The 24471-nt window shown below is 40.2% G+C and overlaps 3 protein-coding genes across 3 annotated transcripts; 2 read left to right on the plus strand and 1 right to left on the minus strand.

Moving 5' to 3' along the window:
- Positions 1-3107: 3107 nt before the first annotated feature.
- On the plus strand, positions 3108-7079 carry LOC138017058 (fibroblast growth factor 2-like). The gene is made up of 3 exons (XM_068864265.1): positions 3108-3265; positions 4328-4428; positions 5656-7079. Exons 1-3 carry the CDS (start codon positions 3160-3162, stop codon positions 5836-5838), a joined length of 390 nt encoding a protein of 129 aa, XP_068720366.1. The 5' UTR covers positions 3108-3159; the 3' UTR covers positions 5839-7079.
- Positions 7080-8280: 1201 nt separating this feature from the next.
- LOC138017056 (uncharacterized) lies at positions 8281-21898 on the minus strand. The gene is made up of 10 exons (XM_068864263.1): positions 21682-21898; positions 20683-21089; positions 18880-18950; positions 18242-18304; positions 14948-15075; positions 13686-13782; positions 12455-12607; positions 11732-11910; positions 10804-10969; positions 8281-9518 (listed from the first exon to the last, which is right to left on the minus strand). The coding sequence occupies exons 1-10, from the start codon at positions 21762-21764 to the stop codon at positions 9333-9335; spliced, it is 1533 nt and encodes a 510-aa protein (XP_068720364.1). The 5' UTR covers positions 21765-21898; the 3' UTR covers positions 8281-9332.
- On the plus strand, positions 21764-23586 carry LOC138017057 (endosomal/lysosomal proton channel TMEM175-like). The gene has a single exon (XM_068864264.1). The coding sequence runs from the start codon at positions 21878-21880 to the stop codon at positions 23351-23353; it is 1476 nt and encodes a 491-aa protein (XP_068720365.1). The 5' UTR covers positions 21764-21877; the 3' UTR covers positions 23354-23586.
- Positions 23587-24471: the final 885 nt, after the last annotated feature.

Here is a 24471-nt window from a genome sequence, read left to right on the forward strand (position 1 = left end):
ATGCACTGGTAGATTACGACGGAGCAAGGAAGCGGAATGGGTCCAACACCTGGGTCGAGGCACAGTATATTGTGACGTCAACACCGGTGTTGAACTTAGTTGGCCGTGGTTTTGCAGATAACCACTTTTACCATCTATCAAAGCCAGTAGAGAGGTGTGTTTCGTCGCAGAAGGCTCCTGAAGGAAATTGTTGTTGCGGAAGCTAAAACTTTTTGAGGCGACAGGTTCTTTAACACTGAGGTAAATTTGCCGAGGTTCAGTGTGATCATATTTTTAATGGACCAATTCCTACAAGATTTTAGACCGGAATCAAAAACTCTGTGAGCAGGTGACTTTCTCATGCATATGAAAATCTGTGGTTGTGACGGAATATGTGTGAACATGTTGGGTGACTCTTACGTCGAGCATTGCCAAGTGTCTTGTGCTTGTTTGAGTCAAGACGGGATCCTTCCGGTCACCAGTTTGGATTCGCTATCAACTGAGCTATAGCAGCTACGTACTACGACTCCCTATTTTTCCCGTGGAAACCTCTTCACTCCCCCCACCCACTCGGTAGTTTTGTCACTCTCCCCAGTTCGCGCTCCCTGTTTGAAAACAAGATGGCGGCAGTTTGTGCTCGATTCCGACGATCAAAAGGGAAAATGGGGGACTGTGAACAGTCTAAGGGAGTCCGAATAAAGGTTTAAATTTTGCCTCCACTACTCAACCGGACACTCAAGCTAGGTGACAAATGGGCGCGTTGGTCAGCCAAGCCAATGGGTACAAAAATATTAATACAACAATTCTAAAATAAAGAGAAAAGCAATGCACCAGAGCTGGACACGAAAACCCCTAAAAAAAACCAGCAGGTGGGAAAAAGCGGGGAACGTGTACCCCCGACCAAGGCAGTGGTGCGACCCTCGGGGTTCTAAGGTATTCTACATGAAAGACACTACTTACAATGTAAATGAACGCTATCATATACCGCCTAACGAAGGCATAAAACACTAATTCAGCTCGATATGACAAAAAAACGAAACAGGACTTGTGCACGCGGCGAAGGCTGACCGTAGAATGCCTCACTCGCTAACGATCGCTAACAAAATTTGTCAATTGTTTCCCTGATTGCCGAAAAATAGGGAACACTATTTTTTCTTCATCCGTTCGTTCGTTGAACGTTTAAGCGGACAAAGTAGTCTTTTTTTCAATTTTATTAACGGCTGCAAAATGAGAACGACGTATCGTTTTATTTGCATGTGAAAATCTGGCTACAAGGGTAGCATTGTTTAAACATAGTCGTTAAAACTTTCCCGAAAATTTAAGATTCGCTAGCCTGCGTCGAAGACAGACTAAACTGTCCGTATTTAGATTTTCTCGAGTTATACATGTCCGGCGGCGCGGGCAGGCTAAGATTCGCCAGCGCAGTTTTACTTTCCTTCGGCGATATCATGACGAAGTTAATTAAGGCCGGGACACACTAGGCGATAAGTCGCTGCAACATGTCGCGGGGACAAGTCGCCGCAACAATTTGACTCGTGTGACCGGTTAATTTTGCGAAAATCGTTGCCGCTGCGGTAGAATTTTGTCGCTGCGATCAGTTGCACGAATTCAAACCAGTTTAAATTCTTGCGACTAATCGCAGCGACAAAATTAGCGAAAGCAGCTATGTCGCACCGTGTGTCCATTTCCGGCATCAAGTCGCTGCGATCAAATATAAATTAAATGAACCAATGAGAAAGCGTCATATGGTCCACCATATAGAGCCATCCATAGAGCGTTTTCACATGACGTCACGGCGGCCATGTTGGTGTTCCGAAACACAGGAATGGCAGCCATGATGGTGTACCAAACTAATCCCCCGGGATTTGAACTCTATTTTTATGCAAATACTTTCTTTTGTTTCAGTAATCCAATATGGCTACTGGTCACGTGAGTGAAAACGCTCTATTGAATTAGAAATACATACATAATTAATTGACCTCTCCCCATAGAGGCTTTTCAGGGCCAATGAAACAGTTAACGAAACGACGGAACAGAACAACAACAACTGTTAAGAATCCCAACTGGCCGGAGGAAAACCAGTTGGTTATTTACAAGTGTAGCTGGTCAGAGCGGGTCTTAAACCCTAGATCTCCAGACCGGTATTGCAAGGCAAGCGCGCCCTAACCACTGTCTCTTGGCCGGCTTTAGCGCGAGTCTTAAGACAGGAAATCGCATTGAAATTCATTCTCTGAATTTGCTGTTGTTTTGTGTACTTTTTTTCAATATTTCCTTTTGTTAAGATATTGAGAGAGTCACAGAATTTTTTCAAGATGTCATTACTTTTTCGACAGATCGAACTTTTAAAAAAGTTTGAACTATCTACGAACTTTCTTGAGATAACTATAACCAGTTGAGAATAATTCATATATAGGCTCGTTTTCCGGGCTCCTTTCCGGAAATAGTAGTTGGTAATCGAGCCCAGTTTGATGCACGTATTCATCAGAGTGAAATTGAATGTTTTTAATGTGCCTTGGCAGGCAAGACTGAAAAGGACGTGCATGAAAATCAAAAGCCGCTACGTCGGATTGCATCGGTGGTCGTCTACCAGTTCCATTTGGCGCGTAGCGATTTGTTTCCAAAAATTCTTTAGCGGGTTTCTTCTTCAATTTTTTGGTGACTCGTGATGGGAACAAGTTTAAAAATAACCAGTCTTCACCCACTTAGCCACTTGTATTGGATATCAACAGAAACCCATAAGAGTTGAAACGTGTAACGGCCCCTTGTGTGCTGGGAAACAAGCTTCTGAATATTCGATTTGCTGAGTACCATATTTGGAACAACAAGAGCGAAGGGTTTCCAAATATGGTACTTAGCACTGAAACATTCAACCAATCAGTTTGCACTGAATATTCGGAAGCTGTGAACGCGCGTTACACGTTTCAACCCTTACGGGTTTCTGATATCAATATATGTAAGAAACTGAAGTGTCCTTGGGGTCAGGAGATAGTTAATGACCTTTGAAATTCATTTTCTAGTAAAAAGCGCAACTTCACTCTTATCTTTCGAAAATATCTCCTTACATTTTATTTTAATCTGTGTGCTTAAGTGGCCCCGTGATGTAATGTCTGTCTTTGCGGTCAGTATATATAAATGCGACGGCCCACTGTTCAGCAATAGCAACTCAGTTGTGAGCACACAATGGTGTCCGTGCGAATTTTCCTGTATTCGAAGTGGGGATTTTACCTTCAAATCAACGCTGAGCAGCAGAGCATTTCAGGAGTGAGAACGAATGACGAACATTGCGGTAAGAGAAATGAAATATCATGTATTATTCAATTTTCACTGGGTTACTAAAATTTCTTGCCAGAGAGCTTTATCAAGCCACGTGACGAAAACGCTACAAATCTGCATGTGCGATGAGCAAAGACAGTACTTTTGCACGCTCTACATCATCCTTCTTTTCATTTTAATTAAGACCTTTGTTTCCCATCCTCGACAAAGCAACACCGGGATCGAGGAGACTGACCGTAGCACGTCAGGATAATATATAAGAGCAGTTTAGCAAGAACGACGACGACGGTTACGAGAACGTCACAACATATCGGTCTATAAATCAACAAAAAACAAAGGCTGTGCACGCCCTGCACGTGCGTTTTACACTTTGGTCCATTTCCAAGCCGTTCTTTTCCTGACAACGACGTTAACTGACCAAATTCGAGTTTATGTGGAGGACGCAAACACCTGACGATAAATCTTCAATGTTTCCTGCAACCATCTGCACTGTTCATACCAATTGTTGATACATACTTTAATTCTTATGCCGAACGACTTTCGGTAATCTTAGCTCGAAATTATTCCAGTGACGGGGAAGAGGTATTTTTAGACAACGTTCTCGTAACCGTAGTCATCTTCCTTGCTAAGGTATATATATTTTAAAATTCTTTCTCCCCTCGTTCCTGTTTCATGGTAACGTATTGAGTAACGTTTGTGTCATAGTAAAATATTCGCATCGTAATTACAGTAACAAACGAAAGCGAATTTACATTTCCCGTACTGGTGGCGCAATTAAGCAAAAGCATAAGCCACGTACACAAACTGAGTAGCGTACGCGTTGATCGAAAGTAAGGGTTTGTCAGTTTGGACAACGACACACCAACGCGTATGCGCGCGTCTGTTGCTCGGGTATTCTTGCTTCGCTGTTAAAGACCAGGTTTTACCTACACCAAAATTGTCTTCAAGCTTAAGTTGTCCCCTTTGTGTCTAGTCTCGTGTGCCTTCCTCATATCCTTGAAATATTCTACATATCAGCATGAATACACTTCATCCAAAAAAGAATTTATCGATTGTGTTTTTTCACTTCCTCCAGTTCTAGAAATGAAAACGACAGATTTCGGCAAAGTTACCATCCAAGGAGTGAATGCTAACGCTTATATCGCCGTGAATGCCCAAGGGAATTTGTACACAACTGTAAGTTCTATAGTTAAATGGATCTCTTCGAGAAAAACGGAAAATATTTATTGAACTTATCGAACGCATTTGAAGAGGCAAACGACTTGTTCGCTGTGGCAACATGAAACTTCAAATTGCTTTCCAAGTTCAGAGGTAAAAGTATGATCAGTGAAAACGAAGGTGTTTTTCGTAACCTCCTGAGCAGTTAAAACGTTGAAAGCCACAATAAAAATCTGACATGGTTTAGATGTCGATCGAGAGCTACAATTGTAGCACCATATATCGCGTTTTACGTCGGCTAACGAATTGGTCTCATCTAGAATATACTGAGGTCACAAGGTTGCATGATGCTGCTGTGTCGTAAAAATTAATTTTTCATTGAATTAAGTCGTCACTAATTTCATAGTCGATACTGCAGTTACCACCAAATGTAGGCGGATTAAAAATTAAGTTATGGTAAACCCGGCCGGCACTTCTTTTTTCCTCAGGGATCGCCTTAAAATGTCTTGTTCTTAAAAAAAAATCTGAATCACGGCAAGAATCCGCATTTCACTGTCCAGAACGTAATATCCTTCTTTCAGTTTTGAGAGGCCACTGAAGCACTTTTGAGACAAGTGGCATTTGTAGAAACGTTTATTATATTGGCCTAAAATTTAGGGTATGTTCAAATTTACGAAGCGTCCAGGTGCTAGTTTTGAAAAAATAAGTCACTTATTAAATTGGCTATCAAATATAACTCACAGTGAAGGGGCTGTTATTACGGATTAGGGTAGATCGAATACAACGTAGAAAGGTTGAACGATTCTATGTAAGATAGACGAATGAAAAAGCAACAACTACTTTGACTCTTCTCATTCAAGTACAGATAAAATGATCGGATTAAATGCCACAAAAGAAAAGTCTAATTTCAGTCAGGTTCTCAAGATTTCATGTCTTTCGCTTATTATTCTTTTAAAAGTTTAATTTTTCATCGATACATTACATTTTAAATCTGAAACCATTATTGATTTCAGGTTTGTTTCATTTTTTTTTTTGAGGACTGAGATACAGGTGATATGATAAACGGTGAGATTTAAGGAACGGAAGAGGCTTTTTGCCAAGAAGAAAATTGGGTTGATAGTTTCAAATTACATTTTAGTTTTTCAGTTTTTATTGACTAAAAATCTCTTCCCCTTTCCTGTTTTAAATTCACCTCATCCCTTGCGGGGCTTTGAATAACAAACGGCATCGGCTTTCCTTTCACAGGCAAATGAGGATGAGTCTTGCATATGGAGAGAAATCCACCACGCTGACGGCTACAACTATTATCAATCTGACGTTTACAATCAGTTTTATTTGGGGATCAAACGGAAAGGGGCTCCAAAGAATGGCGGCAGGACAGGACTTGGACAAGTCGGGTGTGCTTTTCTTACAAAACCAGCGGCCTAAACTGGTTTCATTTGCAAATTAGGAGCGTGAGTAAGGAATTAAAAGCATACGAGATCATCACCGACTGACGCTCTGTCTAAAAATATTAATGTGGTAGTGAATTAATAAAGGAGGGGAAACATTAGAAAGGAAAAATGCGAGATTAAACGTCAAAAGTAACTGAGGAAAGGTTTTCCAAAAGAATGCACATTCTGAAAACAGAATCCATCAGTTTAGCTCGGGACAGCGTGGTACGACTTCGAAGCGGTCAGTGGACCCCGTACGCCAAAATTACTGCAAAAGAACGCTCAGTACGTGTTTAAATGAGAATTACTAGACTCAAATATATAGAGGTGAGAAACATGGCGGAGCAAGGCATTCTTACGAACTTGAAATTTCATAGGCTGCAACATTTATTTTGAAAAGTATACGAAACCTCAGGTAATCAAAATGCGTTGCTTCGAAATGTCTATCACCGCTATTTATGTTTTACTTCTCACTAAGCTTCGATGGCCGAAGAACAATAGTTTGTAAAACTTAATTCCTTTGATTCTGTTATCAGGAGTAGAATAGACAGAATGCTTTTTTGCTCATTATAGCAAAACGTATTGACTCCCAAAAGAACAAGTAAACTAAGTATTCCTTGTAATCGTCATGCGCTCTGAGCACAAGTCGGCAATTTTCGCCACATTTGTCCCGATGACCACTTCCTCGTTCTCAGGGTTCCTCCGAAGTCACACAACGCTTCTCTTCCATTGGATGGATCCAGCAGCCAGTCATGTGGGACACTTTATCACAAATACATAGCAAGCAACTTAAGGGTCAAACAAGAGGACGAAAACCAGTCGTTCCATGAACCCAACGAAAATAGTTTATAGTGCCAAGTACTAATTCTTTAAGCCTAAGCACTTGTTCGAGAATGGTTTGTTATTAATGACCGTCGAAGGTGACACTTTATGTACATGTTGCATCTTCTTCACCTCGTCAGTCTAACGAATTCTTATGTATTTGTCATAAGGTGCCCCACTCTGAGATCAGGAGCATGCAAGAAAAACTCTCAAAAAGGTCAAATTACTTTGTCACGCCCCGCTCACAGAGTTGTTTCCACGCTTTAAGAAATTCTCGTGGTCAGTTTGTGCTATCTTTTGGGAATCAAGTAAATGAACCATTTTTGTACTATTTCGTAAAAGCTAAAAAATTATATGTTTTTAATCAGACCTCCTAGCATGAAAAGACAAAAGAAAATGTTTATTGGAACGTTATTGTCAGCTTTGGTGTATTTTAAATAGAACGCATTCCAGTGCGGGCTTCCATGAATTTCAAAGGTGTTTGATAATCCACAGCACACGTGTTTATACGATGTTTTTCCTAAGTTTGTTAACTTGCATAGAAATTAACAAATGATGGACCTAGACAGGAACCCATGACCCGGAGCCTACAACTCTACTGTGTTCGTGTAACGGCGTTTTCAAAGACCGATTTATTTTTAGATTGAATTTCCCGCGAATGAGACTCCCACAGGAGCCCGATGACCAATTTCAAGATATTAAGCTGACGTCATAGGGTCACCGAACCGGAACTGCCTTTGTTTTTTGACCGAATTCGCGGGAAGGGCTAGTCTACAAATAAACCTACTTGTGAAAACGCGGTTTCACAGACGCTGTATGGAAGTTGCACGCTCCAGATGGGCTCCTGACCTAGACTAAATTTATGGAAGCCATGACCTCTGCGGCACCAAATTGAGCCATCAAGCCAACTTGAAGTCTTCATAGTCCACATCACTTCCATCCAACCGCCGTCCACAACCTTGGACCGCATGCCCCATGATATGTTTGCTGACTGTGACGTGAGCCCGCTGTGTCCCGCGCATTCCTTTAAGTAATTCCGCTGTTGTTAAGTGAGCCCACACAACATGAAGTGTCTCATGAGGATTCGGTCGCTAAGTAACCGCCGCGCATGCTCAACAAAGTGAGTTTCGACCCATTTTTTCGTACTCGTCAGCACAGCGAACGCAAAAGAAAAGAGACCGCTGCCAAAAGGGAGCGCTTGTTAATGAGCTTCCAGAAAAGGAAAAATTCACCGGAAATGAGCACTTTTCTTCACTGATTTGAATGTCGAGTGACTCATAACTATGTTGAGAATTTATATATTATTCATTTTTTATCGCCATAGAACTCTACAAATAAGATTGGCAACACTGAAACTATCTTCTATACAAAATGCCAGTTAAATTGCAACTACAAGCGACTGCTGATCCAAAACTCTCAAGCAGCCTCTATTTTGAAACTTAAACGAGCGGACTTTTCGATTTTACTCTAACGCCAGACGATTTTACTCGTCAATAGTGAACCCCTCCGGGGCCGACAGAGTTAAAAGAATAGCCTTGGAGTCGATGGACGACGTCATCTCTACGTTTCGAATTTAAATATATGCTTACTTATCCACGGTTTCAAACTTCTTTGAGAATGTGAGAATTTTTTATTTCTACTAAAACCGGCGCAACTTCATAAATATTTTACGTCCCTTACAAATTAAGGTCCATCATTGAATTCTGTACAAATTCCACAAATTCTTGTATTGTAAAACTTTGCTGACAGGACACTACATTCGATATAAAATCGAAATAGGAAGGTGCTTATAGACTGATTGCATAAATGGCCGCCAAAAACGTATTCTTTTGTTTATGTGCTAATTACACTCACTAGCCTCGTTTATGCAATCGGTCTATTTGTTCAAGTAAGAAACAGAAACAATTTGGGGTGACTTTTTTAGGGAAATCTTCGTTTACAATTTCTGCCTCCTTAGCATATGCCCATCATTTTCTAATTAATCAGCCGAGAAACCAGCTTTGAATAATCAAAGTGCATATCAGAGTGAGTTATCTCTGAAATTTGGAGCCCGAAATACCGGATAATTTTTTGGACTCTTACTTTAAAAATTTTACACCAGTGCATGGGCTCATAAGTACTTTTGCTTCCCCATTATTTAACAGACCGCTGATTTTTGATTGATTATCCCAACCGAAAGACCTTACATTACCCAGAGGACCAAGTTTGAAAAGTAAGCAGCACGTTTGCTTCTAACACGATGTCTTCTACAACACAAATTTCTATATTAACAAGCGAAGAGTGTAAAGCGTGGTCCTCAATAGCGACGCAATCAGAACACAGTTTATATGGATGGACTGGTTATGAAACTCCATAAACTTCAAAAGCGAGAGCAGTTCGTGGTCTCGCAAAGTCTTCAAATAGACCGGTTGAGATAACAAATTTATTTTGTTTTAGCATAGATCTAATTTTCCAGGATTTTTCTTGTCTTGAACTTATTTTCCGGAATTTCCAGGCCAGGATTATACGATATTGGAAATCCACGACTTTCCAGTCCTAGACTCTACTACGTCTGCGAAGTTGAGCATGTTAATGCTTGCGTCACACTTGGGACCAGGCTTAACTGCAAGCAAAGATCCCGGCCTCGGCCCCGGCACTTCTATTTACAGCGTCTGTCCGGTGACGCTGTCAAACATTGTATCTTAGGTTAGGTTTCTTGTCATAGGGTGGAATCCAGTGAAAATACTCCAACCAGTTCTTCATGCAACCTCTGTCAAAGGGATTGAGAAAAATCCCCGAGGGGCCAGTAAGATACGCATATCTCCTCTTGTTAATTCTCTCGTTGGTCGTTATGTTCATGGAAATTTGATTCGACTGTGGAGGAAAATTAAAGTAAAATTGCCAAAATGCCGGTACAACTTACTTTCATCCAGCAGAAAGGTCTCTGATGAGTCCCTTGGTCGGGATTAAACGAGCTTCGTAACACTAACCACGAACAGTGTATTTTCACAAGTAACTGTCAACTTTATTGAAATGAAGATTCTATTGATTATTGCAGTTGGATAAGGAACTTAAGAAATTGCGAAGAAAGCCGGGCTGAAGAAAGCCAGGCTGAAGAAAGCCAGGCTTCAACGGGCTCGAACAAGCGATTGTGCTACACTTGCTATAACAACTGAGCTATAAAGCCAGCTAGGAGCTGATGGGTTTGAGGTCCTCTTTCGCACTCTTTTCAGTAGCAAGTGCAGTGCAGTGCAGTGCAGGGGTATTTTAGTGGGCGGCTTCGCGAAATTTGGCGACCATCTTAAGCTTTTTACGTCGAGGGAGATTGGGGAGAGAAAAAATTGCCATGAAGTCCATACACCACCTTATTCCAAAATGGCCGCCACTTTCGTATTCTTTTGTTTCCTAGCAAATTGGCCCTTTTTGCCACGCTTTTAAACGTATAATTCAAAAGAATATTTAACCTTAAGCTTGGAGGAGCCAAAAGGGCCACTTTGCAACACAGGTGCCTCAAGCTTAGTGTGAAGGAAAGCCAACAAAAAATATAAGGATTTGTAGCGGATTGAAATGAAAGAAAGAAAAAAAAAGAAAAAAAAAAAAAGATAAGATAAGATAATAACTATTTACAAATAAAAATATAGATTATATATATAAATAAATAAATAAATCAATAAATAAATAAATAAATAAATAAAAGAGATGAAAGAAAAACCAATGCCCTCGAATTCTACGATGGAATTGTAAGCGTGGGAACATTTTATACAGGAATATTTGACTCCATTTGTTGGGCTCCTGGGGATTCAGTGTTCAGCCTTGGTATTTTATTATAACCGTTGACAACCGAGGAACTGATAATGGCTTAATAGACCATTTTCGAATTCTCACGGCTGGACTGTACAAATCCTTATATTTTTGTTGGCTTTCTCTCACACTGAGCTTGGGGCGCCTGTGTTTGCAATCAAACAAAAGAATACTAAACCGGCGGCCATTTTGGAATAAGGTGTATTTCCTCCCAACACCTATCCAACATGGCGGCTCGATGAACTCGCATGATACTTGCTCTCGCGAAACAACGGTTACTCGCTTTCACTAATGAGACGCCTGCACCGCAGGCTGCAGAACGCAAATTGACAGGGGGACGCAAGAAATGTACGCTTACCAGAAAAATGAAGAGAGCTGCCACGATTAGCGAAACCAAAATCATCTGTAATAACCCGATAAGAAAAATCCAACTGAATCCCCCCAGACGAAGCTCTGTGATGGCCAAAAACACTGTGATTATACTGCAAGCTGCAACGCAAGCTACATATACGAAGAATGGGCCCCTGTAAAAAGAAAAAAAACAAAAACAAAAATTAAATGGTCAGGGCCAAGCGATTTTCCCAAGTAACCGAGGAACAATTCCGCAAATTTCAATTCTAGTGCAATTTCCGTCGTGTCTGACGTGTTTGCCATACCCGAGTTCATTTTGGAAAGCATTTCTGAGTGACAATGCAGTTCCAAATGAGAAGCATTTCTCTTGAAAAGTAGTTATCAAGCACAAGAGAAGTTTGCAGAAAACAAGTACCAAAAATACAGTTCATTAAAAGAAAAGGATTTCTTCCATTTTTGTGAAAACGTGGTTTATAGTCTGACATTAACCGTTTGCCCTAAACGCAATACTAAATCTCTCCATTGCGAGTTGCGAAACCAAAATAATATCACGGCTTATATATTAAACCTTTAAAGAACCGCACTCTTCGATTTCTCCTTCGCCGAAATCCATGGAGGCGACGTTGCTAGCAGGTGGTACGCGCGGGTCTACGCGCGGGGAACACGTGTGAGCATGCGCAATTGGTTCTGGTCTGGCCCGCTCGTCTGGCCCACTAATCTCAAAACAAGACCTCAAAGTGGACGAAAACGTAGAGCGAAACTTCTTTTAACAAGTTTTAACTAATTATGACAGTACACGATAAAGAAGACGAAATGAAACCACGAAAGTATAATTTTAAGCTCATCAGGAATCCGCTTTCTGTGAAACTGATCACTTAAATATGTTATGCAAAAGAATATATCTTTGAACATGGTTTAGTCTAATTTATTCTGACCTGTTTCTGAGGCCCACGCAATTGTTAATATACGGACAGTGATGATCAAAATGCTTTACACATCGGTTACATATCCTACAATGCTTTGCGCGTAGTGGTCGCACCAGTCTACAAGTATGGCAAAGATTTTCCAAAGGATTTTGTCCAGTCTTCGCCTGCCATTCTTCATAGAAAGGGACCTGGGAACAAATAAGATCCAAACCAAAAATAAAATAAAATAAGGAAAGCGGAAATTGCTAGGAGACTCAACAATTAAAAATACGCGTTACCGTGTTTCTGTTCATCTCTGCTTTCACGCGATATTTTTTGGGTGTCGCGCCATCTATATAAGTTTGGGCACAGGTGCGATGTTAAGCGGGCAAAAAGAGGCCTTCCCGTTACAACAAATTTTAACATTGCAACATTGTGGTCTTTACTTCTACCCATAGGATTCAAACTGCCCATTATGAGTGACATAGCCTCTAAAAGCAGGTAACGTCGACAGGATGCATATTCTCTCCCTTTTAACAAATGTCTTCACTCAAAAAGAGACGATTTGTTCGAAAATTTTGGCGAAACCACTTTCTAGGGATACAAAAAGTCCACTTTTTGTTACCGTCCGTGTTCGTCGAAAATTTAACGGCCATCTTGTTTAAAGAAGTTGTTTTAGCGTCAGATTATTAAACACATGTTCCGGCGTTGTTTTATCAAACTCTAAAGGTGTAGGTGTTGTTGATGACTTACTTGTTTTAAAGCCATATCATAATCAGGACTGTTGCAAGGAATAAACCCCGGTTCCCGCATGTTCGCGTTATACAACGAGATCCACATTATTACATTTAAAGTGATAAACACATAATGAACCCAGGGAATTAAACTCCATGTATCGGGAAGCACCTGCAAGGAAATGAACAAATCTCCATTTAGTCTGTTTACTCCTAAAATTCTTCTCTATCTTTTCCGTGTCGGTCAGTAAAAAAAAAAAATCGTGATTCACACATTTTCTTTCGTCATTCCACAGACTTCATTTCACTTATAGAACAGCTGCGCATATATTCAACTAATTGTTACAAGGTGTTAGGAAAAGTGGAGCTGAGAAATTTATATCGTGACTTACCATGAAGGATTCATACATCTTCTCATGAAACATTAAAAAATTTAATGCAGAGTACCTTAATTTATGATGGTACTGTTTTAATCTTGTAGTGGCTTTTTGGTTGCGTAAATAGGAAGGATCTGGGAGGCGGGGTGGCCTCATGGTTAGAGTGCTCGACTCCGGATCGAGTGGTCCGGGTTCGGGTCCTGGCCGGGGACATTGCGTTGTGTTGTGTTCTTGGGCAAGACACTTTACTCTCACGGTGCCTCTTTCCACCCAGGTGTATAAATGGGTACCGGCGAAATGCTGGGGGTAACCCTGCGATGGACTAGCATCCCATACAGGGGGGAGTATAAATACCCCTAGTAGCTTCATGCCACGGAAACTAGAGATAAGCGCCGGCCTGGTGGGCCGTCTGGCTCGTAAGCAGTGACTTTAAATAGGGGGATATTAGGAATATTAGCGATATTAGGAAAAAGCGGGGCCGGAGAATACTAAGCGGGATTTATATATCTCATGACGACAAAAATGCAACATTGAAATTCAATGCAGAGAACCTGAATTAATAGACGGTGCTGTTTTAGGCTTGTAGACTTTTGCTGAACTGAATGGGACGAATCAATAAAGTCAAAAAAGGATTGAGAATAGTACCTGGTAAAAGATATCCAAGACAAGTAATAGTGCGTTAACGTTGTCATGCATAGTGGGTTTTGAAGCAGGTGCATGCGTGTAAATGCAAAACCAGCCCCCTACATTCCTGTACCATCTGGCCCATTATTCACTCACTAAAAGGACCCGAGACCAGAAGCTTTGCCGGAAGATTTCGATCACTGTCAGAAACGTCAGCTGTTTAGGACAAGTACTTTCCAAGATACTTACGTAATAAAAGTACACAGGATATCCCCATAGAAACAGCATACCGAAGTAAAATAAGATTCCAGCTTTAGATCTGCCAGGCGGACCGAATACAACGTCCCTGTAAATGGAAAAGTGAAAATACATCAAATGGTTTTATGTCAAATATTGAAGATGAAATGCTACATTTTTTTCTGACGTACACGACAATCGTAAGCAAGTTATAGGTTTCATTTACGCGAAACAATTCGGGTGGTAGGACTGTCGTAAGCTTATCGCATGCGACAAAAATCGTGTCGTGTAAATAGGTCGTTACAAAACAAACGGTATAAATTTTAAATAGGTAAAGGTAAAGGTACACGTTATTTAAAGTCGGAAGTTCCTTTACTCTCTAGAGAGTACTCTCCCAGGAAGCCGACGGTGCGCTCATTTTACCCCCCTCTTTCCATCAGTGCTCCATTTTAAGGGTATTTAAAGCTACTTAGGCTACACTGAAAGGAAAGAAGTCGAAACAAGGATGCCACATCCGGGGATCGAACTCAGGACCTTATGCACCAAGGCCGCGCACTAACCGACTGTGCAACCCTTGCTCCGTTTCGCTGAACTGTGATATGCCGAGATACGTCTCTTGCTATCTCGCTACAGCGCAAAGAACACTGATGCACATAACCAGAGAGATAGACCAAGCTTGATTAAACTCCAAAATATAGTAAATTCTCATCTCTCAAAGGGAACCTCCACTTCAACAAAAAAAATAACTGACTGTATTGGAAAAAAATAAGTTTTAGAATCGCATAGTTTGCCGGCTCCGCCATCTTGAATAATCGTGACGTGTTACGGTTGTCCAATTGTTATTAGACAAAAGATCTTTGTAGTGTCAGAATAATAGGGCAACCGTAACACGTCATAATTATTCAAGATGGCGGCGCCCGCGAAATTAGAAAGTGAAAATAAACGATTTGAAAAAATAAACACTTTGTTAAAAACAAATTTCGAGCAAATTTGTTTGAAAACATAATTTCCTTCGATTTAAACTTAATCTGTAGTAAGAGTGGAGGTTCGCTTTAAATTCCTCTGGGAAACACTGCATTGTTTAACAGTTGATGCACTTGTATTGCATCAAGAGTTACTTTGCTTATTTGATGAAATTTTTCCTTTTAAACGTCATACTATAAAGAGAGTCAAAGTGTCTTATCATTACATGTACTTGACAATTGATATAACAGTTTGATTCCAGCAGGAATGCACAGTAGACATTATTCAAAAAATGCAACCAAAAGGCCCACCTTAATTGGCAAGAGACAATTCGCTTTAGTTTTCCTTGCAAGTAGCACACGATTTGTTTGTGATCTCGAGCCATAGCTAGTTTCAAGGGAGTCTTGTCATTGCTGTCAACAACATTTAATTCAACATCCTATAAAGAAATTATTTCTATCAATGTACGATGTTGAAACTAAACTTTATGACACTTTCATTTGGGAAATTTATCATTAGCGGGCTCGCGGGAACAGACATTTTCGTGATTTCGATTGGTTAATTTAAACCCGCACGGCCATAGACCCTTTGCATAAATGGCAATGTACATCCTAAGCCTCACATTCATGTGAAAAATCCTTTTGTCTAGAAACATAAGTACGAGGCTAAGGATGTTCAAAGTATTGTTATTCAAATTTAGGCGCCATATATGCAAAGGGTCTATTGGTTCACTTGAAATTGCAGACGCAATTCGGTGAAGTGAAGTCGATAGACCAAATCGGCCAGCCCAATGTTGTACCCAATTTAAATCTCCCGAGGGTAATTTTTGTGTAAATTGTATTTGCATTATAATGTAGCAATCACATTTAAATTATATGGAAATGCCTGGAACAAAACGTTTTATTCCCAAAGGGTTTGAACTGGGTACAACATTGAATCAGCCAATAGGGCTTTTGCAACAATTATTCACGTGACCTGTTTTTCATAAACACGACGGTTTCATTAGAGATAAAAAGAACAGCTCAAACTAAGCTACCATGCCAATTTTTCGTAGGTATACCGTTTAAAGTGGTGTTGTTACAGTTGAAAGAATTTATAAGGATTTGACGGTATGGGATGATTTTCATACAAATCCTTGTATTCAAACCGCTTTAAAATTTTTCCTTCGAAATATGAAAGTCTGAAAATTTCCACCCTTGCACATTTATTCTCGCTTATTTGACCCATGGTAAAAGTATGAAGGAATCTGAGCTCTGTTTGTGGCGCGTACTTATGAAGGGCAAAAAGCCTTTCGTTCGAAAACCAAAGCATGGAATTTTCGAGTGTTGAAATGGTCATACAATCTTTACCTGAAGTGGTATTTCTCTAAAAAATTTGTATTCTTGCTAAGACAAACACGATCTTTCCATTTCTGAAAGTTATAAAGTCCGACCTTTAAGTTCGCCAATTATCAGTCACGTGACCAGTTTGTTGCAAAAGGCCCGAATAGCGTTTTCACTCGTGTGATCAGTAACCTTGCTTTTCCACCGAACAAAGGAAAACGTTTGCATGATAATAGAGCTCACTTCCCAGGGGATTAGTTGGGTACACCAAAATGGCCGCGATGACGTCACATGAAAACACTCTATTCGGTCAATTAATCTTTGTCTCGATTATTTAGGAGGTTTAAAGTTTTTCTCGGGAATATCGCGCAAACACACGATGTTGTAGAAGCCAAAAGGCGAATGTAGAAATAGACGGTTGGATGAAGGAGTGGATAGAAGGTCAGGGATCGACTTTTGCTCAAAGGATGGATGAATGAGTGGGTTGATAGGTGGACGGATAGAAAAATGACTGAAGAAAGGGGAGGCGAGGTGGAGGGAACCCAGGGCACAAGGAATGTTTTACAGATTTTACAGATTGTGTGTGAAAGAACAATATTATTGATGGTTGGATTACGATAGGCACAGAGAAACAGGAAAATGACCGACGGGATAAGAGGAAGGATACGGTAATTGAGGGAGCAAGGGAGGGGTGGATGGGATAAAATAAAGGAATGTTGCTGGAATTCGAAAACGAGAATAGTCCTTTTTCGATATATTAAAATACAGCTTGAAAGAGAGGTTTAGAGGACAAAGACAAAGGAAAGTGGATGATATGCAAATATTTTTCACATTCCTATTGTTTTTGTCCTCACTGCCTCACTATCAAGCTCAATATTTGATATTTCGAAAATGGCCTATTCTATTCAACTGAGGCGCACAACCCCAGTGTGATCTTCTACGATGCCCACGCCATTTTGCTAAATCCCATTGACCTTCTTCATAAATGGCAGCCACATTTATCATTCTTTTGTCCAAGTGCAAATTAGCCTACCAAACCTCATTTTAGAGCAAGAATTTTTTTTAATTCACTGTATGGTATCGAGGCTTGGTAGGCTAATTTGCACTTAGACAAAGAATTATAAATTGACCTCCATTTATGAATAAGGTTTATTGCTTCTAAATTCTCATTTTCTCATTAAGGTATCTACAGTATATTATATCTTGAATCTAATTGGATAAGAACTATCATTAATTCTGGCAAGTATACGACTTACAGGTAGGTTATGGAGGCCATGAATTTTTGTTTAAGGGTGTCATTGATTGTTGCCTCAAAGAGTTTTGATTGTTCGAAAAGCTATAGATGAGAGCACTTTTGTCTCTTGATTTTCTTTAATATAACATTGAGTTCGTTTTTGCGTCTAGAATAATCAATAGGTATCTACCTTAACCCTGGTTATTCAAAACCATAAACTAAGTTTACATTTTATTCAAGGAATCCTACAAAGTTTTAAAATTTACATTAGAAAAAGAGACTCACAAATATTTACTGCGAGCTGGTGTTTCTCACCTTTCTCCACAAAAACCCATGAAAGGTTTACTGACTGGTGAGCTTAAAGCATATCAAAGATTATTTTATTTTTTCCTACAAGTTCACATTTAAAACTATCAAACTTTAAAAACTGTGATTAACATAAAAAGTATGTAAAATCAAATTAACTGCAAGCAATGTTATTGCAAGACATCAGATAAAGAAAAAAAGATAGATCACACAAGCTTTGCTTTTGGAGAAGCGATAGTTGCACTTATCTGGACAATTTAAGCAAGATTGTCTCTTTCAGACACGTGAAAAATTCAGGTGGCTTTTGTATTACCAGTACTCATAATTATTGGTTTCAAAAGAAACCAGTAACAAGCAATGTACGCAGCCCCCCTACTGCAGCTCTCATCATCAGCTAGACTGTCGAGATTTTTCATCAATTTTCAAAAATGTATGGAGCTGCCAGCTTCCAAGGATACAGTACACTGCCATTCAGTTAACCCATTCACTCCTGGGAGTGAGTCTCAAGAGCTTTTACTCTGTCTAATGACAGATTTTACTGTCAATGGAGGGCATTTCATGAGTCAATGGGAGCATTAAAGAGTTACAGAGGTTTCATTGGACCCCTGCTTTCTTCTTGATATGCTTTACATTAGAACTGAGCCAAGAGTTAACTACATGAAAAATAAAAGCCACCATTATGTACATACATTGTGTATGTGATGGTCATAACCATGTAGCTGAAGCAAATATGCAATGCCTACCATGTCAACAATGTGTTCAACTGTTGTAAGATCTCCACTCAGGCAGGCCAGATGAAGAGGTGTCTAAACAAGCAGTTTTATAAGTATTTCAACATAAATAAAACCTGAGCCAATTATTAGTTAGTACTAGATCTGTTTGCTACATTCAGAGATTTCTCAACCAGATACAGTGGGGCAAAGATGCAGCTTACGGGGAAGTTAATTTCTGAAACTACATCCTGAGGTTCATTTTCGTGACAGATGGATTCCGAAGTTGAATTGCTATCATCCTGGGAACAGGGTTGGCAAAGTGGCTGGGCTACGATCCTTTATAACAACAATTTTTCCACCTCTTGCATAATTCAGTAAAAAAACACTTAGAATAAAGGGTATGCAGAGCGAAAACAAGCACAGTCACACCACCTTTTTATTGCATATTTTAAATGACATGTGCATGAATATCAACTGTGCCAAGTTTGAGAAGGATCTGGATGGTACATCATTTTCAAGGGAATAATTACCTTCACTGACAAACACATAGTATAATAGAGCTGGCACTTAAATTACTAAGTCAGAGGTTGAGAATCTAGAACCAATAAAAAAAAAACGTCTCTGCCTTTACATACCAGCAGTGAATAGAGTCCCATAACTCCCCTTACCTGACCAAACCTGTCTTTTTGTTTTGGGTCGAAACCAGAATATAGTAGGAGCTGAACAAGCTCACTGTGACCTGTTAAAACAAAATCATTTTCTCTGTCGGAGCACAAATTCACAGAACCTGCAGTTTTAAGAAAATTTGTTCATGTGTTGAACGCAAGGGAGGTGATGATGGTTTACAGTCAATGAAAAACGGAATTTTAAGAGGAGCAGTTACTAGTCTGCGTAGCTGGCAGTATCGTTGGCGCAAGAGGCAAATCAACCAGCAGCAAAGTCACCCAGGGAATGGGGGGGGGCACACCTCTCCCCTTTCTTCATGTGGCATTACCGCTTGTTAATAACAATGACGCCAGCTGCGCAGGCTAGAGGAGCAGTGGTCAGGTTGGTGGTGGGCATTAGGGAGTTTAAGATCTACGACGCAACGGCAACGAAAATGTCACAAATTTGGCATATTCAATAAGCAAAAACAATAGCTTTGCACGCTCTGCAGGTGCATTTTTCATTTTTGTACATTTCTTTCACGTTTTCTGCAAATCTACGACGTGAAATTACCAATTCTCAAGTTTTTCAGAGAACGTAACACAAGGCAGCGAATTTGAATTTTCTGTCGTAGCTTGACAACACCGCACCTCCTAATTCAGCTCCTGGAAAGTTACACTAGTTCTTAGAAGTTAGACAAGCGGACATAATGACGAAAAAGATTAATTGACCTGAAGTTGCAATTTTAAATTAATGACGTTTTCGTTACCGTTGCGTCACAGATCTTAAACTCCGTATTACATGAAGTAGCACAGGTCATTTTCTCTCTCACATCTCTCACATAATACACATCCTACAGTATGACAAATTTAGTTGACCACACTCTACAGTGCTACCAGACTGATTTATGGGGTGCTCTCTTCCTTGACTTGTTTGCCAAGAAAAAACATGCTACTGTACTAATCTTGATTCCATAGGCCATACTGCAAGAGATGGCCAGGATCCTTGTTTTCTCCAGTTCATGGGGGAGCAGGATTGTCACAGAGGAGATCTAGCAAAGATCATCATTGCAGTATAATTTGTTTGTTTTCTTGCAAATGAGCCCTCGTTGCCTTGTTCTTAATTAAACTTAAAATCCAAAAGGATATAAAACCTTGAAAAAGGCAACAATGACTAATTTGCAAACAAAAAAAAGAAATTATACTAAATGGTGGCCATTTTGGAAAAAGGTCAGATTAACAAATCTGAATGCATTATTGTTCAGTCATGTGACAAAAAATGGTCAAAAACAAAGGACGCAATCCAGATCTTACCAGCGTCATTGCCCAGCTTTAATAGGGATGAAGGCTATGAACTTCAGTCATGCAGTCAATTCTCTTTGATCAATAGGCCTTTCTCACTCCGGGGGTTCCCCATTGACGAGTAAAATCATCTATCATTATATACAGAGTAAAATGCTCTGGTGTTAGACAGAGCAAAATACTAAGTCTGGCTGGTTCAGGCCGATTTTGGAGTCAAGGGGTTAGCCCATTCAACCTTTAAGTGCCCTGGGGGCCGTTTCTTGAAAGTTCCGAAACTTTATGGGCCATTTTCGGGTGTCACAATTCCTTTTGTAACTCAAAAACAGAAAGCATTTAATTCGTCAAACTTCACAGTTATTTTTCTTTTTGTTACCTTGAAAACATCATTAAAAGATCGGCTTTCCAAAACAAGCGGTTGGCAATTTCACAGATGGCTTTTCGGGCCCGAAAAGTTTTCGGGACTTTTGAGAAACGGGCCCCTGGATATATTAGACAGAATATTTTAAACTGGTTCATTTGCCTGACCTTTAAAACAAGCCCAGTGCAAAGCATTATCCCCTTCGTGATCTGTCAAAACACTCTTTGCGCCTTTTCCTATGAGATATCCAGCCAGCATTGCCTTACCATACTGAGCACAAATGATAAGCGGGGTGCAACCTTTATTGTCCGTGCAGTCTATAGATGCGCCATTTTGAATGAGAAGATCCACACACAAGATGTGACCATTTACACAAGCCCAGTGTATAGGAAAAGGTCCATAATCAGAGCGACTTTGCCTATTGACATCAACACCGCAGTTAATAAAGAATTTTATCACTTCACTGTATCCTCCCAGGGCAGCCCAGTGAAGAGGAGTGTGTCCATGATTATCATATGAACTAAGAATTTTTGCACCGTGCTTGCCAATGAGTTCCCTGCACATCATGACTTCTCTGTGAAGAAAAGATAAAATTTTCACATAAAATGCATATTCGTGGTCCTGTGGAGTTTAACACAAGAATTACAATGTTGCTGGTGTCCCAGTCACTCCCTGAGTAATGAGACTCAGAATTGACTCAGAATTGACCAAAGTGGAAATTATACCATAATACTCTTTGTTTGTCCCCCACCCCCTCCAATTTTGATTAAGAATTGTTTTTGTTTTCTCTTGGGACCATTGTAAGTCCCAAGAGAAACAGGAAACAATGCTTGTGCAAAATTTGGGGGACAAACAAAGAGTATTATGGTATTTTCCGACTAGGTATACTGGTTATCACTTTAAAAGAAGACAAAGAACATCTCCTAATAGAAGTGTACACAAAGGCACAGGAATTGGAGGAATTTGCAATTTTTAACACCAGATGGGGCTCAAAAAATAATATTGAACAGTATACCAGGTCAAAGTACAGGTGAATTTTCGTTTGTTGTTAGACAGTGTTAGAGGAAGAACTATTACAAAAAAGATTGAGAGGAACTGTGAGTTCAATGAAGACTCAAACAAGCAAACTAACAACAGAGTCTTACTAATTATCCGTTATCCCTTACCCTCGTTGAGAGGCCTCAAAGATATCAACTTCTTTGCAATCTTCTTCGAGGTTCGAATCGTGTTTACAAGTATCGCCCGCCATCTTCTTTATTTACAACGTACGTCGTGCGAACTACGGAAAGCTTCGGAAATGATCGGGACGATTTCTCGCTTTTCGGAAGTTCGTGCCACTCACGTGATGTCAAGTTTCAAGTCATGGAAGAAGAAAGAGACTTCGTTCATCTTAACCGTCTAAAATGTTTTAACGATGCTGTTTTTGCAATTGTTTCCACTATCCTGATCCTTCCAATACGGAGATTAGAAGAGAAATCGGACTCCGACCTCGAGGAGCTGCTCAAGGATCGATGGGTTCAGCTTGTTGTGTATTTTATGTCCTTCCTTGTCATCTGTTCTGTCTGGGAATCTCACGTGCATCGTTTGAAGATCCTCGCTCATGTGGACGATGTCTTGATTTGGTTAAATCTCGCATCGCTGATGTTCACTTCATTTTTGCCCTTTGGTTGCGCTCTAGAGGGAAAATACCCGAAAAAGTATCTTCCTATAGTCTTAATTTGCTGCAACATGTTGATAATAGAGGGTCTGGAAGTAGTAATGATTTTGTACTCTTTCCGTCGGCATCATCTACTCAAGGAGCAGCTTCAAGAGTTGCCTGAGGAGCAATTGAAAGAACGGAGAAACTATATGTTGGTCAAGAAACTAATCAATCCGTTAATGTATCTTTTGTCAGCCTCTTTTAGCAACACTAGTAGCGTGACATCGTGGGTGCTGATCTCTGTTGTAATATTCACGCCTTGCATACATCGCTTCCTTGGTATTATGTTCCGGAAGTGCAAAGCGATCCGTATGGCTGAAGCTGATTTTGACCTCACGTTTGGGAATTATATCGATACAGAGAGAGTGGAATGTTTCAGCGATGGAGTATTCTCCATTGTTGCCACTCTGTTGGTTCTGGACATAACTACAGAGAATTTTCCAAAGGAACAGGATGTTGATCAAGATGGGATTGATAAAACTGTCCTCAAAATGTGGCCAAAATTTCTGATATACATCGCAACGTTCGTCATCATCGCCCTCTTGTGGTTTCTTCACCATTCGCTGTTCCATGGCATCAGGAAAATGAACCAAATTATGTTGGTTGCAAACAACATTTCCTTGTCGTTCACTGGATTCTTTCCATTTATTGTTGCCTTGATGAACAAGTTTGTCTCTGACCCAAATCATCTCGATCCTGATGCCAGGGTGGCAGTGCGGTGTGGAGCTGTCATAACATGCATCGCAAGCATAGCTCAAGCAGTTATTTTTGTTGTTGCTGTGTGTCATGGTCGCTCTCATCTTGAACCCAAAGCCAACCCTACAGTCTCAAGAGGCAGCCACCTCTATCTTGCCTTAAAGCTCACAATTATTCCACTGGTCTCCCTGTTTGTTTACTTCACTACATTTGCAGGGTATTCAGTGCTATATCTTGCTTTTTATGCTGCTATACTCATAACCCCATTCCTTTTTCTAGCACTTAAAATAGTTTTAGGCCAAAGAGACATTGGTGTAATGAGGCGTGACATTGTAATTGATCCTGAGACAGACACTTGGGTCCCTCCACCTCACAGAAGTCGGCTGAGAGTACAGAGGAAAGCTTTAGGGGAAACAAGTTTGTCCGATACCTTAGCAGTTTAAAAGGTACCAACATGGGTTTGGCAAATCCTGAATCTCTTTTAAGTCAATGTTAAGGAAATAGTATTGTCATAGTATTAAAGCTTCCACCAAGGTAACTCCAAGATTTCAAAGCAGCTAAAAGATTAGAATCTAAAAGCGTCCCACATACTGAGGGCATTTCATGTTTTTTGGGCTGTAAAACCATCCATGCAACCTTTTTGTAGGGCTCTGTGACTAAAAAGCTTCCTTAGCAACCATCGTCTTTCTGTAGTTAAGTGCCACCCCCTTAAGGAATCATGACCAGGCCTCTTGACCTATAATTTCTTAAATTTTCATCAAGGATATTACATTTTACATTTCAGGGCCCAGTTTTTCGAAAGCCAATAGACCTTATTCACGATAGCCGCCGTGTTGGATTTGCCTTTATCATGCAAATTAGCTACACATTTCTGAGAGGGCAAACAACACAAGTTCGAGAGGTTATAACGAACATCTTAGCCACACGTATGATTTGTTTCACGTTCAACCGTAACACAAGTTACTTCGATGTTTTTTTAGTGAAAAATGCGCAGATAACGAAGTAGACAGTCAAAATGTCGGAGGCAATCAAAAGATAGAAAATTATTATAAAAGGTAATTAATTCTAAATTCTAAAATGTACTTTTAGCAATGTTAATTAATATTTCGACGAGACGATTTTCCACAATTTGCCTTTATTCCATTGTTTGCCCCCCAACATAACACATGGCTAATTTTCATGACAATTTAAAAACCAACATGGCGGCTATCGTGAATAAGGGCTATTAACTTAATCCAGGATAAGCGTAAACTTCTGGGTGCTCCAGGGGGAAGTTGGAAACGTTGCAACCTTCCTCCTTGGTGCAAGATCGCGATGCGTTTGCTGTACTGACAAGGTAGTCCAGGCACCCAGAGCAACACGGGAAAGAAAATAGAGAACATATTAATTTCGGTTTCGACGTTGAACTCGGTATTTGCCAATTTTTGGCGTGGAAATGCGGTATTGGGCAACCCCCAATGTACCCCTCGTGAAGGCGTATATGAAGAACATTTAATATTTTGGATAGTGACCTATCCACCGATAACTTGGGCGTGATTCGTGTATCACCTCACAAACCGTA

Source organism: Montipora capricornis, chromosome 9, assembly GCF_036669925.1.
Source record: "Montipora capricornis isolate CH-2021 chromosome 9, ASM3666992v2, whole genome shotgun sequence".
Lineage (NCBI taxonomy): Eukaryota > Metazoa > Cnidaria > Anthozoa > Scleractinia > Acroporidae > Montipora > Montipora capricornis.

What these genes read in the sequence shown, in the direction of transcription:
- LOC138017056 (XM_068864263.1), bottom strand. Translation starts at nt 21,764, where the DNA reads ATGGCGGGCGATACTTGTAAACACGATTCGAACCTCGAAGAAGATTGC. An exon ending in ATGATATGGCTTTAAAACAA is followed by an intron (nt 11,911 to 12,454) that starts GTAAGTCATCAA and finishes ATTTGTTCCCAG; the next exon opens with GTCCCTTTCTATGAAGAATG. An exon ending in TGCGTGGGCCTCAGAAACAG is followed by an intron (nt 10,970 to 11,731) that starts GTCAGAATAAAT and finishes TTCTTTTTACAG; the next exon opens with GGGCCCATTCTTCGTATATG.
- LOC138017058 (XM_068864265.1), top strand. Translation starts at nt 3,160, where the DNA reads ATGGTGTCCGTGCGAATTTTCCTGTATTCGAAGTGGGGATTTTACCTT. An exon ending in AACGAATGACGAACATTGCG is followed by an intron (nt 3,266 to 4,327) that starts GTAAGAGAAATG and finishes CACTTCCTCCAG; the next exon opens with TTCTAGAAATGAAAACGACA. An exon ending in AAGGGAATTTGTACACAACT is followed by an intron (nt 4,429 to 5,655) that starts GTAAGTTCTATA and finishes TTCCTTTCACAG; the next exon opens with GCAAATGAGGATGAGTCTTG.
- LOC138017057 (XM_068864264.1), top strand. Translation starts at nt 21,878, where the DNA reads ATGGAAGAAGAAAGAGACTTCGTTCATCTTAACCGTCTAAAATGTTTT.